Source organism: Heterocephalus glaber, unplaced genomic scaffold (genome assembly GCF_053883595.1).
Source record: "Heterocephalus glaber isolate CG9 unplaced genomic scaffold, H.glaber_assembly_v1.0 deba00001444, whole genome shotgun sequence".
NCBI classification, from domain to species: domain Eukaryota; kingdom Metazoa; phylum Chordata; class Mammalia; order Rodentia; family Bathyergidae; genus Heterocephalus; species Heterocephalus glaber.
The window spans coordinates 26,841,445-26,858,083 of record NW_028258297.1 but is presented as its reverse complement, the minus strand read 5'-3'; the positions used below and the strand labels follow the sequence as shown (position 1 = coordinate 26,858,083).

The 16,639-nt window shown below is 40.3% G+C and overlaps 1 protein-coding gene across 16 annotated transcripts in view; it reads left to right on the top strand.

Moving 5' to 3' along the window:
* Positions 1–16,639, top strand: part of Styk1 (STY kinase 1) — a 39,972-nt gene that overhangs the window by 16,879 nt on the left and 6,454 nt on the right. For 7 of the 16 annotated variants that reach the window (XM_021259187.2, XM_021259185.2, XM_021259186.2 and 4 more), the window contains 5 exons: positions 9,704–9,858; positions 10,253–10,387; positions 12,722–12,988; positions 13,445–13,626; positions 15,357–15,440. In XM_021259187.2, coding sequence (XP_021114846.1) covers positions 9,795–9,858; positions 10,253–10,387; positions 12,722–12,988; positions 13,445–13,626; positions 15,357–15,440 — 732 coding nt within the window. In that variant the 5' untranslated portion in view covers positions 9,704–9,794. Of the gene's footprint in view, positions 1–1,991; positions 2,145–9,703; positions 9,859–10,252; positions 10,388–12,721; positions 12,989–13,444; positions 13,627–15,356; positions 15,441–16,639 lie in introns of all 16 variants that reach the window. The other 9 variants (XM_021259189.2, XM_087214115.1, XM_087214117.1 and 6 more) reach the window with 2 other exon arrangements.

Sequence of the window (16,639 nt, the reverse complement as noted above, 5' to 3'; positions counted from 1 at the left end):
TCTGGGCTGAGGAAACTGGAGATGGAGGAAATTGGTGTTTTTTTAGTGATCCAGGAAGAAAACATAATCAATAAGAGAATGTCTAATTTAAGATATATTATTTCTGGGCTTTTGAGGTGGGAGGGTTACAGAATTGGGAACATGAAAAGGAAAGTGGTAATTGTAATACAAATAAAACATTTTGAATTTGTACAAAACCTCTGAGGAAATAAGGTATGTCTACCTATGTCATCATATTTAAATCTGATGCTGTTTAGGTGTGTGTGAGTGCTGGTGTCGTCTTACTAGAAGTTAAGCGGCCTACCTGTCTTGCAATCACTTTGTTCCTCTACAAAGTAAACTCTCCTGAGATGCCAGGATACAAATTAGGGTTTCTCTTCTGGACTGTATATCACATGTGCTTCAGGAATTCCCACAGACAGGTGAAAACAAGAAGCAAGAAAAGCTGATAATGCTCAGTCTTATTGTCAACAGACCTCTATTAAACAGGCTTAGAAATCCTGGGCACCGTGGCTGAACCTCTTTTCCGAGGGTTTCAAAGTTCATTTCAAGCCCTGGGTCACCCAGAAAGCAGGAGATCAGAACAGTTACAGTCTCTCTGTGTCTGAGCAGAGCAGGAGGACAGAAGTACTTCCTCTCCTCCCCGGCTCATCCCCACTGGGAGACACCGCAGGCACAAGGCGAGTCGCTGCCATGGACTTCGAGAGGTTCCTCTCCAGTGTGCTCGCCTCCTGTGCCCTCTTTTCTTTGGATACCAGGGATCGAACTCAGGACCTTGCGCTTGTGAGGCAGGTGGGGTTCCACTGAGCTAAATTCCCGGCCCAATCCTGTGCCTTTTTGTCCCCTCACAGTTTGCCTGCATAGAAAGGCAGAACTGGGTCCCTGGCAGAGCCAGGCTGAGGACCTGTGCTCTGTTCCCTGGCATTTTGAGCCCTTTCCTGGCTCTAATGATTGCAGTGAAAGATTTCTAGTCTTAGGAATTTCACTCACAAAAGCAGAAGAAACAGAATTTGGGTCAGACCCAAGAAAATAATCCAAGAGTCCATATTCCAGTAAGTACTGAAAAAAATTCTGCTTCTACCTTAATTTTCAAAATATACTTTGAAGAAAGATATGGGAACATAATTTGTGTCCCCGTAAGAACATTAAAGAACACACAAGGCACATTTTATGTTCTTTTCAAATTACGGTGTATTTGGTAACATTTGGTTTCAGCATTGTGGTTTCCACGACTACTGGATTCTGGTGTAGTTCCTGCTTGGCACTGTTGGTGTCATTCGTGTGCATGACAAATACATATGCATAATAGTTTAAGGGACATTTGGTTTGTAGGTAAAAGACCTATGCGTGGGTGTGAAACCCGGCACATCTATTGCCTTCATTTATTTTCATCATGTGGCTACTTCACAACCTAATCCCTCATAATCCACGTCCTCAGTTTTTGCCTTTCCTCCTTTGTCTGAAAGGCCACAGGGAAGTTGTTCAATTAAAGTTTATGAGGTCCAAAAACAGGAAGGACAGCTTGCTTTACAGGATGTTGGAGATAAATAAGTTCCCCTCCATCTGAGCGGTTCTTCTCAATATTACTACCCATTCAATGATTTCACCCCAATAAGTGAGGTTTATTTCTAGATAGATTGAGAATAAGGAAGAAAGGAAGAGGAGAAGAGAAGGCTGAGCATGCAGCAAGTCAGACTTTGTCCATGTGGGGCTACCACCTCCGTCTGTCTTACCCTCCACTCCGTGAGTCTTTGAGTCCTGTACTCCACAGCCCACGACCACTGGTGGCTCCCTGACCCAGTTTGTCCTCTACCTGTGAGGGTGGGGCTCTTCTGTGACCATAAAGAGCACAGCTGCGGGCCCACACGCACAGAGCGGCAGGTGGCGAGGCTGAGGGAGAGGCTGGTGTGCAGACTGAATCATGCTTTCCTGGAACAAGGCCAGAGGTTCTGAGGTCAGCTGAGCGATTTTTTTTTTTTTTTTGGTACCAGGGATTGACCTCAGGACCTTGCACTTGAGAGGCAGGCTGTGGAAACCCTGAACTAAATCCCCGGGCTCAGCTGAGAGATTTTTAACACTGCAGAAGCAGGCAAGAGATCAGGAGAAGGAACCAGATTTTAGGACTTCTATGTAGATATTTTCTGGTAAGATGAGTTTCTTCTGGGAACGCTGACGGTGTCTGGGAGATGACATTGTGCTAATTAAGCAGAAAGGTCACTAACAAGGGTTGTGTGATTGCAGTAAAACTCTGTGTGCATGGAAACAGACACAGAGATACAGTGTGGCATTATACTGGTAAGCATGTGCAAACGCCAGAAAGTGAACATTAATGTTCAGTTCTACTATAGTTACAATCACTAACTTCTATAATCTCCAGACATGCACATATTTGGGGGCGTCCCTCGCTCCCCACTTCACTCTCATCCTCTTCCTATTTCTATCTCCTTCTTCCTTGTGCTGTTTCCCTCTCTGGATTCTCAATTAGAGAGGAGAGGGGAGCAGTGCTTCAGATTACTTCCTGCAGTATCCATTTCTTTTAAAATGCTAAGAAAAAACCTGAAGTAACTGAGAAGAGAAAAATCGAGGACAAACAGCCACTGATGAGGCAGTAATATTATTTTCATTAGAATCCTGCCTGGAGAGATTTGGCATTGTCCAGATAGGTTTGTGCAAACTTTTGGCAAGCTATATACAAAAATCTTTTGCAGCTGTCGAAGGAATTATCAGAATAACAATTTCATAAGTGCACTAAACCCTTGATTCCAGTGCCCCAGATTTTGTTACATGGCGTCAGCTGTGGGCTCATGGTTTATACATTTAAGTATTTTATAGTCCAGTGAAGAGGAGAAACAGCCAACGGAGAGCTTTTATCATTCTATCTAAGGCGTTTCTTCTAATAGTTAGGGGACTGAATCCATAGGAAGAGCCAACCAGCGGACATGGGTGACCTCAAGACATTCTTTTTTGCAGCTTGATATCAAGTAGTAACTTTTTTTAATCAAGAAATTTTATTGGTAGTTTTTTTAAAAGACTGGGTTTGAGAAAACTAAAGGATGATAATTCAAGACAGGACATACAAAGATGATTAAAATATTAAACACTATTTAAAAGAGCATAATTCAACTACTAATTATAATCATGTGCCTTGATACAAGCAACTTCATGAAATTCACCCACCTTCTCACATACACCATAGAGCCTCACTGCAGGTTCAATCATTTAATTTACAGTGATCAATGCTGGTTTTTGTGTGTCAGCATGCACCATCACAGAAAGCACAAAATCCAGTCTACAGGGATGTTCAGTTAGTTCTAGTTAGTTCTAGTTTCACTGGGCTGCTAGGTGTTAACGAATCTTTTCCCATGACAAAAACAAGCGAAGGTAAGCACCTGGTACAATAGAAAGTCATGTTACATCCAAAGGCGAGTGCTCTACGTGAAGTGTAATATCCAGGCATGCGGGCGTACACACGAGGTGAGTCACCGGGTAGGGTATGTTTGTCACGTGCCTGTAACTGTGTGGCCCGCTAAGGGCAGGGTGGGGGGCTCTGTGCACACAGGGTTTCAGGTCACTTCCTGCGGCACGCATGTGCGGGTGTGTGGCTTGGTTTCTGAGCAGAGCTCACGAGTCTGAGCAGGCTGCTGATGGACCCTTTTCCTCCTTGTTCTGTGGAACAGGGATCATGCTCATGGCACCTACTCCCCCGAGAGCCAAACTTGTTAAACTGGCTGCTCCCAGAATAAAAATAATTACATCTGATAGTGCCCTGAACGGGAAGCAAGGGGAAAGAAAATCGGAACGACGATGGCAGTAAGAGATTTCCAAGTGGCCTCTGAGTTCTCCCGGCCAAGCTAATGTTCAGCTTTAAGACGCCCTTAGCTCCAGCAGTTTCTTGTGCTCTTGCTGCTGCTTCTCCTTCCACACTGTCTCAAGAATTGTGGAAACTTTCTCACGACTTTTCTCCTTGCCTTTTGGCTACCAAACTAAATGAGGTGGACTTTGCTTCCTAATTTTCCTTGATTTCATAGATCCCTTGCTGTGTAGAAGCTCTACAGATAAGAACTTCTCTCTCCTCTGTGAAATTTTCCCTCTTCTGGCTTCTGTTTGCCTAGGCTTTTGTCAACCAGCAACACACTTGTCTCTCTCCTGAGTCTTTCTTTGGCTACCAGGGATCAAACTTGGATCTTGCACTTTCGAGGCAGGCACTGGAACCACTGAGCTAAATCCCCCGCCCTCTCTCCTGAGTCTTAAGGGACTTGTCCCCTCCATAGGTGCTCATGAAGCTCCAGGAAGCTGGGAGAGGGGGTGAGGTGGGAACTGCATAGATCTTTCAGGAACAGAGGCTCTGGATGAATAAATTACATTGTGCTGATTAATAGGAGTAGTAAAACACAAAATGTGATGGAAGAATAATAATACGGCTAATGTAATTCATTTACAAACCTAATATCATATAAGTAATACTTCTGACTTTTTAATCTTTTTTATCAAGTCATTACAAAATCGGATTGCATATTTAGGATCATTAACTGAAAATCACCACATTTTGTTTCAGACTAAGCACAGTTAAAGGAGTGGGTAGTGCTGACCATGGAGCCACAGACTATTTTCAAGCAAGGGCAAAACATAAAGTTGGTAGATACGTGAGAGAGTGGTAACTATCAGGTTTCTTCAGAAAGAACCAGCAATCCTAGCTACTTGGGAGGCTGAGGCAGGAGGATTTAAAGTTCAAGACTTGCCTACTATAACATGTCTTTTTTTTTTTTTTGTAGCATGTTTTAAAACTTAAGAAACTATTATCCACAGTCCATTTGGAAGAGAATTGGGAACCAGATTAATAGAAGAGGATGGAGTGGGAAAATATTTTTATGCTATAGTGTTTAATGTTATTTTTGAACCATAAGAATCAGTGTGGAGATTTCTCAAAAAATTAAAAGTAGAGGTTCCATTTGAGCCAGCTAATCCTCTTCTTGGTATCTTCCTGAAAGAATTAAAAGCATAGGGCCGGAGATTTAGCTCAGTGGTTCCGCTGCCTGCCTTGCAACTGCAAGGACCAGAGTTTGATCCCCGGTACCAAAAAAAAAAAAAAAAAAAAAAAAAAAAAGAATTAAAAGCATCATACTATAGTGATATATGCACACCCATGTTTATAGTGGTACAGTTTGTAATAGCTAAATCTTGGAAACAGCCCAAGTGCCCATCAACTGGTGAGTGGATAAAGAAGATGTGGGTTTTTTGTGTGTTTTTTTTTTTTTTTATAAAACTACTCTGCCACAAGGAAGGATGAGCTTCAGACACTTACAGCTAAATGGGTGGACCTTGAGACCATACTCTTAAGTGAAATAAATCAGGACATACATGTTTGAGTGCCACATTGTTTTTCTAGTTTTAGTTTTCTGAGAAATCTCCACACTGATTTCCACAGTGGTTGCACCAGTCTACACTCCCACCAGCAGTGGAGCAGGGTTTCTTTTCCCCCACAGCCCTGCCAGCATTTGTTATTGGTTGATTTCACAATAGCAGCCATTCTTTTTGGGGTGAGGTGGAATCTCAGCATTGTTTTACTTTGCATCTCTCAGATGACCAGTGATGTTGAACATTTTTTCATGTATTTATTTGCCATTTCTACTTAATCTGAGAAATGTCTATTCATTTCAGAGGCCCATTTTTGGATTGGGTCTTTAAATTTGGGAGGTCTGATTTTTTTAAGTTCTTTATATATTCTAGATAGTAGACCTTTGTCTGAGGAACAGCTGGCAAAACTTTTTTCCCGCACTCTGGGTTGTCTGTTAGCCCTGTTGGTGGTTTCTTTTGCTGTGCAGAAGCTTTTTAATAAGATGAGATCCTAGTTGTTGATTCTGTGATAGTTCCTGTGAGATGGGGGTTTTGCTAGAAAGTCTTTGCCTACACCAGTGTCTTCAAGCGTTCTACCTATTCTCTCCTCCTGCAGATTTAGTGTTTCTGTTTTAATATTTAGATCTTTTATCTATTTCAATTTTAGGTTAGTGCATGGTGAAAGATGGGTCTAGTTTTAACCTTTGGGATGTGGAAAGCCAGTTTTTCCAGCATCATTTTTTTTTTTACTGTTATAAATAAAGTTTTAATTAGGACTTGAAAACCTTTCAGTCATAGCAATTCTTGCCAAATTCTATGGGGATGGTAACTGAAGTAAAGGAGAATATGTATAATATATATTTATATATAATATATATAATGCCATTTTTCCATTTCCAGTGACTACACTATAAAATGTAAGCAAGCCTTCTCAAAAACATTGAAACATTCAAAATCAAAATCTTCATTCAGACCTTCACATTCAAAAGGAAAAATAATAACAGTGCAAAAGCCCATGATAATATAATTATTCATAATGTGGCCCTTCATGTTACACACTGGAACAATCCAAGTTATGTTTTAATATGCTGTGCACAAAACTGTAACAAAGAATATTAGTAACTATCTATAAAACATGAATAATTGGTTTTCATTTTAGTCAATTTTCAGCTTTTATGACAGACAAAAATGGCATATTAATTTCAATGTCCAGCACTATTTATTAAAGAGGCTGCCTTTCTTCCAGTGAAGGTGTTTGGCTCCTTTGTCAAAGATTACATGGCTCAGTGTGTTTGGAGTTGTTTTTGTATCTTCTAGTCTGTTCCATTGATCCTTGAGTCTGTTTTTTTCCCCAGTACCATGCTGTTTTTATCACAGTAGCTTTGTAGTATAATTTCAAGTCAGGTATTGTGATGCCTCCTTCTTTGCCTGTGTTGCCCAGAATTGCTTTTGCTATTCTAGGTCTCTTCTAGTTCCAAACAAATTTTAGGACTGTTTTCTCTAATTCTGTGAGATGTGCTATTGGTATTTTGATTGGGATTGCACTAAATTTTTTTTTTTACACTAAATTTGTATAACAGTTTTGGAAGTAAGCCACCTGATTCTTGACAAAGGAGTCAAAAACATATTGGAGCCAAGATAGCCTCTTTAATAAATGGTGGTGGCAAAACCAGCTATCTACTTGTAGATCCTTATCTGTCACAAAAATCAATTCAAAATAGATCGAAGACCTTGGTATAAGACCTGATACTTTGAAACTTCAAGTGTTTTCACTTGAAGCCATAGGCACAAGTAAAGACTTTCTGAATAGGGCTCCAATAGCACAGGACATAATGGGAAGAATCATCAAATGGTACTACATAAAATTAAAAAGTTTCTGTACAACAAGGTAAACAACAGAGTGAAGAGGCAGCCTACAGAATGGGAGAACATCTTTGCTAGCTATTTTTCTGACAAGGATTAATATCTAGAATATATAAAGAATACCAAAAAACCTGAACACCAAAAAATAAAATAGCCCAGTCAATAAGTAGACAAATGAATGGACCCTTCTCAAAAGAAGTACAAATGGCCAGTAAGTATATGAAAAAATGTTTAGCTTTTTTTTTTTAGACAGGGTCTTGGTATGTTGTTCAGGGTATTCTTATTTTTTTTTTCCAGTACCAGGGATCAAACTCAGGACTTTCCACTCATGAGGCAGGCATGATGCCACTGAGCTAAATCCCCAGCATATTCTTAAACTCACTGTGTAGCCCAGGCTGGCCTTGAACTTGTGGCAATCCTCCTGCCTCAGCTTCCTGAGTGTTGAAATTATAGGTGTGGGCCACCACTCCCAGCAGCATCTTTAGCTATTAGAGAAATGGGAATCAAAACTACATTGAGATGAGTCAGAGATTTAGCTCAGTGGCACCATGCCTGCCTCGCAAGTACATGGTCCTGAGTTCAATCCCCAGTACCAAAAAAAACCCCCAAAACAACAAAAACTACACTGAGATTCCATCTCATCCCAGTCAGAATGGCTATCATCAAGAATAAAAAAAAACAGTAAACTGAGCATGGTGGCACAGGCCTGTAATACCAGTGTTTTGGGAAGCTGAGGCAGGACAATCAAAAGTTTGAGCCCAGCCTGGGCAACTCAGTGACTTAGTAAGACCTTGTCTCTAAATTAAAGAGGAAAGTAACAAAATATTTAAAAATGTCTGGAGACATAGCTCAGTGCAAAGGCTTAGGTTTTATCCCTAGAGCTGAAAAACAGAAACAACAACAAAAACAAAATAGTTGGTGCTGGCAAGGATGCAGGGCAAAAGAACTCTTCTATACAGGGCACATGAATTGGCACAGCCACTATGGAAGTCAGTAAAGGGGCTCCTCAAAAAACTAAAAGAGTTACCATTTTATCTACTTATACCACTCCTTGGTATATACCAAAGTAATGGAAGTCAGCATACTATAGGGACACCTGAACACCCATCTGTATTGTGGCATAATTCACAGTAGCTAAGGTGTGGAACCAGCCTAGGAGCCCATGAATAGATGAATGGATAACAAAAATGCAACACAGACACATGATGGAATACTATTCAGCTGTCAAGAAGAATGGGGTTATGTCATTTGCAGGAAAACAAAACTGGAGATCGTCATGTTAGATGCAATAAACCAGTCTGAGAAAGAAAAGTGTCAGGTTTTCTCGAATACATGGAATCTAAAGAAGATGACTGGAAAGTAGAAGGGAGACTTTATTGCACAAGAAGAAAGGAATGGGGGAGTACAAGAAAGGATAATCAAGGGGATAAATATGATCACCATATACACATGTATTAAAATACCACATTGAAATCCAATATTTTGTAAAATTAATGGGCACTAATAAGAATATATTTAAAAGTTTTCCTTAAAAATTTAAAAAATGTGTTGCACAGGTATAACAATTTTTAAAAAATTTCAAATACAGTTTTAATCAAGGTTTCATTGGTGTAGACTTTCACAGTTTTCATTGTCTATGGTGTTAAAATTTTTCTGAACCACTGTCTTTATTGTATATGTACAGAAGTCATTCTTTGGTTATGTGGTGTTTTATTGAAATGATGATCTGGCTTTTTCCAGTTTTTTTCTATCTAAAAATGGAAACAAAGCTTGTGTACATAGGGAGGGGAGGGGACTTGAGGGGGGAGGGATAAAATAAAATTATTAAAAAAATAAAATAGTAGTATCTGGGTGTGGTGTTGCACACCTATAATCTCAGCACGCTGGGAGGCTGAGGCAAGAGTTTTGCAAGTTTGAGCCTAACCTGGTCAATTTAGTGACTGAGACCTTGTCTCAAAAAATAAAAAGTCTGGGATGTAGCTCAGCACAAAGGCCCTGGTCACTAACAAACAGTAATAGTGACTACATCATTGTGATTAAACACCAGTGCCTCCCTCCCCACCCTGTCTTCAGTATGAATTCCCAGCAGCAGCCCCGCTATACCAGACCTTGAGGGGTCCTGGATCCCAGGGAGGTTCGCCGAGGGGGTGAATGGCCAACAGCTAAGAAGCCTGACGTGCTTAGACTGTAGGTGAGGTACAGCTCACCCCTGTAATCCACGGTTAACAATTATTCAGACAGGTACTGTGCATCTATCTGTACTTGAGCTTGGTAGCAGAGGTTTGGGGTGGAAAAGGAAAATCTAAAAAAAAATTCAGCAGTGATGCAATGAAAGGACAAGACCAGATGAGAGCTGTAAAGCTATAAAACAGAAAAGGGAGAATGGGGGGCGGTAAAGGCTTCTTTCAGTCTGAGAATCAGGCAAGGGGACAGAGGTCGAGTGACCGAGAGGCAGCTGTGGACGGACTAGTGACGCACTCCAAAATTCATGCATACTCGTCCCCAGCAGTGCTCAGTGATCGGGAATCCCTCACAGCCGTGCTCATGGTCTGCGCTGATTCTGTGAGCCCAGCAGAGACTCGAGAAGCTGTGTGGCAATGGGAGAGAAGAGGGGCACGGCGCGGGTGCTCCTGGAGTGTAATCTCAGCGACAAGACGTGTCGTAAGTACAGAAGCCGCCAGTGCCTAGCTTCTGACTCAGGGCTGGGGAGACTAGGGTCTGAATCGATTCCAAAAGGCAGACGCCTTGATTTCTATCAGAGGTGAAGGGAATGGTGATGAGAGAGTGGGATCACAGGCCACTGTCTTTGGGGAGTAGGGGATGAATGCCAGGCAGAGATCCTGGTGCTGCATCCTCTATTTCAGCAGAAAAAAATGAGAGAAAAGGCACAGCACACACTTGATGGGCCAAGAAACAGGGACTCTCGGGTTTCTACTAGAGAGAAAGGCAGAGAAGATGACATTCACACGTGGTGGAGGAAGACTGGTAGGCAGGGGGATTGCATGACATCAGGTCAGGCCTCTTACTTCTTCTCCCTTCCTGTTTGCCTGCTCAGTTGTACAGGGGGAGGAGTACGCAGTGATCATTGTCCCAGCTCTGCTGGTTGGTGCCTTCCTCGTCCTTCTTGCTGTCATCTTGTGGCTATTTATAAGAGGACAAAGATCCCAACGGCAGCGCCCTGGACTCCGAGGTAAAGCTCAAACATTGGGTTAGGCCAGGGCTCAGAGAAGATGTGTGAGAGGAAAAATGTGGGGCAGATTTCAATGGGCCCGAGTCCAGGAATCTCAGTGCCTGAAATGGGAGAAGTATGGGTTTCCTCCCGTGGAGCCAAGGAGGGTCCTGAGCTGGATCATCACACATGCTTGGCGACTGGGAGAAGAGCAGGCAAGAGAGACCTCGTATGGCCCCTCCTGTACCATCAAACCTTTGACTGTAATAGGGTCTAAGAATCAAGAGGAAGATCTAGAAGGGAAAGCCCAAGGGTTTGTTAACATCTTTGGAGGATAAGATTTTACTCTATGATACTTCCCAGCCCTATCTTCCTCTCTAAAATACATGATGAGAAGTGGTGACCTTCATGCTAGTCTTTGAAGTGTTAGGAAGGAGATGCTAATGGAGCTCTTCTAGATACTGTCTATAGTACTCTCATAGAACGAAAGAGAATCAGCTCATAGATGAAACTATAAAGAGGCAGTTACATAAAACTCTATAGTGTTTGGGATAGTAGTCCCTTTCTAAATTTTATGACAATTCTTTTAAAGTTCACTTTTATAGAAATCTTTTCAAAGAAGTTGTTTAAACTCATTCTTGTTACTTCTTGTCATATTCTCTTTTGAACCCACTAAAATAAAGCTCAGATATCTACTACTCCACCAAAATAACTCTTTCCAAGCTCAATAACGTTGTGTTCATTAGTCAGATGATTACTTCTTAGTTCTCATCTTACTTGGCCTGTAAAACTCATTAGAAACATTTTTGTGCTTTTGCTTTCTTGGAATATTTTTTGAAAAAGATTTAAAGTCACCTTATAAATGATGTAGTTTTCATTCTTTTGGATTTAAATACCTTTTCTATTCTGACTGTGGTTTTTAGAACTCCAGAATCTTATATTAAACCACCTGTTTTGGAGTTTCAATGTAATAAACATCTCATACACAATATGTCTAAAACAAAAGTCTTGAAATTCCCTGACAAGTGTCTTTGATCATTTTCCCTGTCTCATTAAATGGCAAGCCCAGCCTTCTGTGTTTTCAGTCTAAACCCTTGAAGATATCCTTGACTCCTCTCTTTTCTCTCACAGTCCATGTCCCAGTCACTGACACTTCTTACAGATCATTGTAATACACTCCTAACTTCTTTGCCTACTTCTTATAGATCATTGTAAAACACCCTTAACTTCTTTGCCTATTCGCTCCCTACCCTACTTCTTTATGCTCTGTTTTCCCCTAGACGAGCCACAGTGCTTCTCTCAGGTCCCTGCTGAACTCTCCACCTCCAAGAGCTTCCTATCTTGCTCAGAATGAAACAAGACAAAATTCTCCCCAGGAAGACATCTTAGGTGATCCACGGCTCTCTGGCCTTATCTCCTACAATTCTCCCATGATTCACTTGGCTCCAGCTGCCCTGCTTCTTTGCAGTTCCTCAAATATATCATATATATTCTTGTCTTAGTGCTTTTGTACACCTTGTCCCCTTTGTCTGTAATACCCTCCCTAACTCCAGCATGGTTTGTTCCCTGATTTTTTCCATGTCTTTCTCGAATGTCATCTTCTCAGAAAGGCCCTGCTTGACCTTCTGATGCTTTCAGAAAATAACATTACTGATGCCTCTTTTGTCATTTTCCTCCATAAGACCCTCTGGATTCATACATTATTATCTAAACTATCACTAGAAAGTTACCTCTCTGAGAATCTAGACTTTGCCTATTCTAAAATCCCAGAATAGTATATGTGATATTTGTTGAGTAAATGGATAAATTAATGAGTTACTATAGATTTAATAATAAGAATGACCCTTTCTTTTCCTACTGGAGAAAAATTCATTTTGGCTAAAGAAGATAGAAACTATCAGGAGAGTCTTTTGAGCAAGAGTCAAGGAAATATGAAATAACTTAACTTTTAGGACAACCCGAGGAAGAAAGAATAACCACAGCTTTTAGTTAAGGGAATATCCATACTTTTCTTTCAACTTTGGAAGCCATGTGACTGATTTAAATGATAGTCGCCACTGGTGGTCACACCATCTTTAGGCATATGTGGTTTGGGACCTTCTCAGGGACTTCCTTGTCTCTGTACAACACACTCATGGGGAACACTCACTTGTAATCCTGAGGAAGACAGAAAGGAGATGTCATGACCACTTTCTAGGGGTGCATCTTGAGTTGCCCTAGAAGTAATGGGGATTATTAGAAAGGCTCTACAAGCTTGGTGTTGACACTTGTTCATGGAGAACTATTGGAAGACATCCTTCCTTTGGCTAAAGAGAAAATTGCTGAAGGAACTTCCTGGCTCGTTCTTTGTTGTAGGCATTGCCTCCATGCCTGCATCTAGGAGCCTAACCGGGGCAGCAGAAGGATGTGGAGAAAAAGTGGTCATGACACTTACGGAGACATCAGTGGAAAGTTTTCTACGGGCTGTCACGCCTTCCCTAGCTAAGCTACAGGTTCCCCGGGATCAGCTCTCTGAAGATCTGGAGCAGATCCATAAGGGCATTTGTGGAACCACCTATAGAGCCACAGTGATCTCTGGGGACCCTGCTAAGCCCAAGAGTGTTGTCCTCAAGGCTTTAAAAGGTAAGATGAGAAGGGCTAGATTTCCCACTCCTTCTATTTCTCTCCAGGAAGCCCCTTACAATAAATGTTCATAAGCTTTGCAAATTTGGAGTAAGATTTTGAGATTGTTTTTTCAGTTTTCTTCACTGTTTAATTCCTTTTCCTAATGTCTCTTTCTCTCCTTCTTCCTCTAAAACAGAACAAAGATAAGACAGGTAAGAATATTAACCAAAAACGCTAGACTGTGATAATGTTTTAATGTGAACAGAACATTTGTCTATTTAGGGAGAATAAAGCTTATTCCGTTTAAGATCTATGATTCTGTGTTATGTTTGATAAAAGTCCAATCACTTTGAACACCATTTTCTTCTAATTAGTCCTCTTTATATTACTTTCTGTCTGCACTTCCTCTCCCATGAGGCCTTGGGAATTACCATCTGAAGCTGCTCACCGCCCCCACTCTTCTGTCCTTTGCAGAACCAGCTGGGCTCCAGGAGGTGAAGGATTTCGTGGGGCGAATCCAGTTCTATCAGTACCTAGGGAAACACCAGAACCTGGTCCACCTGGAAGGCTGCTGCACGGAAAGGCTGCCAGTCTATATGCTGTTGGAAGATGTGGCCCAGGGGGACCTGCTCAGCTTTCTCTGGACCTGTCGCCGGGTGAGCAGCAGGGTAGAATTGTCAGGAGGGAAAGGCTTGACTGGTTGATTAGCTGTTCACATGTCAGTTAGCATCACAAATGACAAAATTTAGGGGGAATATAATAGTATAACAGAGTAATTCGAGTATCATTGTCCAAATTGCAATGAAAGTTCCACATCTACCTGGTCCAATGGTAGCCCCTAGTTACATATGGTTATTAAACACCTGAAATGTGGTGGATATGATTGAGAAACTTAATTTTATATTTTATTTAATTTTAAATAATGTAAATTTATTATTATTTTTGGTTCTGGGGATTGAACTCAGGACCTTGCACTTGGGAGGCAGGCGCCGGAACCACTGAGCTAAATCCCTGGCCAAAATAATGTAAATTTAAACAGACATGAGGCAAAGGACAAATGTATTGGGCAGTGCAAATTTAGAGTGTGGGCTCTCATCTCTGTCTACTAGCTTTGTCACTTTTGATGTTACCTCTTTGATTTTGAATTTTTAAAATTTATATAATGGGAGTCATAACACATTACAAAAATCAAGACATTATATGTGTAAAAACATAGAAGTGATTGGAATTTAGGAAGTCCTCAAAATGATAGCTGTTATAGTAATTATGTAACATAACTATTATTAGTCATGCTTGTAATCCTTTTATCCTTACTGTTAAGTGTATCTTCCATTCTGTAATATCAGCCTAGTATGCCAGGGATGACCAGGGACAAATTCAGTTTGTAAGTTTTTGTACCTCAAACTCGTATTTCTAAAAATGTTTAGAAATGTTCATCTCAAATGGAGGTCCTGTCCCTTACAACTTCCTTAGTTCTCTATTCCTTTTTCTGGAGCGTACTTGTTTCTCACTTGCTAGTGAGCAAGTTCAATATTAATTGAACTTCCACAACATGCTAATTAATGTATAAGTAAATATGTATAAAAAGGGTTCATGTCTTTTGTCCAGTGATATAAATAGGACAATGTGCAGATCTTTAGGCATTTTAAATCTTTTACGAAGTTATCTATCTTGACTTGTTCTGCTCTCTATTCACCCTTGTTTCTTTTCATTTTATACAACTACCATGCTTCTATATTTCAGATCATCTTCATGTACTTCTCTTAATACATTAGACCTCCTCCTCCTCCTTTCTGCTATGTCCATTAATCTTGAAGACATCATCAAAAGCTTTCTCGGTCCCTTCAGCTGAATCAGTTCTCCTCATTCCATCATATGCTCTTTTTACTTTGTGTCTCTCCTTCATGGCACCTTAGAGATATGCAGCCATTTACTTAATTATGATTATTTGATTCTAATTCATGCATATCTGCCACAGAATAATCATAGCAGCAGGTATGTTTATTTTGCTCACTCTTACAGAACTGGCACAGTATGAGCCGTCAATAAAGATGCAATAATGTATTAAATTAACCATGTGCGCACGCACACACACACACACACACACACACACACACACACTGTCCCAGAAAAACTCATCTTCTCAGTGGATAGTCTTACACATACTCTCTTACTCACCTGCTATCTTTCTTCCTTCTTCATCTTCTTCCAGTCCAATGACTTACATAGTCCTACATATTTCAAAATCTTTCATATTAGTCTCTTTGACTCTTAATCCTTATGCTTTGCTTAGCTTGGATATCTGAATTTCAGAGTATCTCTCCCATACCTTTTAAAATTGCCTATGTTAATGCCACTTTGATATAATGCTTTTCTCTCTGTTTAGGATGTGATGACCATGGATGGTCTTCTCTATGATCTCACAGAAAAACAAGTCTATCACATTGGAAAGCAGGTCCTTTTGGCTCTGGTAAGTTCAGGCAACAGATGATGTGAATTCTTATTAGCTTAGCATTTGATATGCATGATTTTTCATATTTGTATTACCAAATAGGGTATATATTTTAAGTAAATGAGATAGAAGTTAGGGGACAGTCACTGAAGTACTGATAAATTGTTTTAGATCCTTCTTTATATAAATCATTTAGATAATATAGGATTGGTAATTCCAGGCAGAAGGTAGTCAATTTAGAGTTTACAGAAGGAACAGGAAAAATTAGAAAATTTTACTCATTCTGAAAGTTTAAAAGCCAGGGTGAAGAGCTATGTGCCCTCTGACTTAGGGTATACATACACTTTAAAAAATAAGAAACAAGTGGAAGAGGAAGAATGAGAAGAGGCAACTCTTTTTATTGTAAGCCAACTTGAAGAGGTAAGAGAATTCTAGGATTAAGAGTAATAATTTATCTTTACCAGAATTACTAAGGAAATTTAGATGATTATTTCTATGAAGTAATTAAAAAATTGTGTTCAAAATTAGCATTTGGTATAGAAGAATTAAGGCTTAGTGAAGCTCCTATTTTAAGTATTTGCTTTATCCTTCCACACTTTAATGTGTGAAATATACCAGTGATATAAATGAAATCTGAAAACTCTTAGAAAAAACCAAACAAACAAAAAGAAGTAGCAAAGTGAGCAAAAAGCAGTAGTCGCAGTTGAGGCTTTTATGAGACAAGGGAAAGAACACATCATATAAATAATTATCACCTGCAGTGGTTGTAATGTATGTTCCCTGATAAAGTCAGGGTGTCAGATGCCAGCCTACCTTGTCTCCTGACCATAACTGCAGAAGTGCCCCGTAGGGATGAACTGATGTGTGCATCAATGCCCGCATTACCTGTAGCAAGGCAGTATCATACTATTTATTCTTCTTTTTAAACAACTTCCAAGACAGTATATTCCTTAGGTCTTCTCATTACAGTACAATTTGTTTATTCTAAAACCTCAAAAGAGACAGAAAACTGCTAGTCACTGTCTTCATCAATGATTGGAAATTATCACCTTAACCTTTTATTTTCTTACACCATCCTTGTTTAGTCATCATAGCCCTCAGTTTCTAGCTCTTCAGTCACACGTAGCACCTCAGCTTCTCCATATATTTTGAACAGCTTCATGCTGCAGGAAATGATTCCAGAAAAACCTATGTCATAGCTTCAGTGGTTCTTCAAT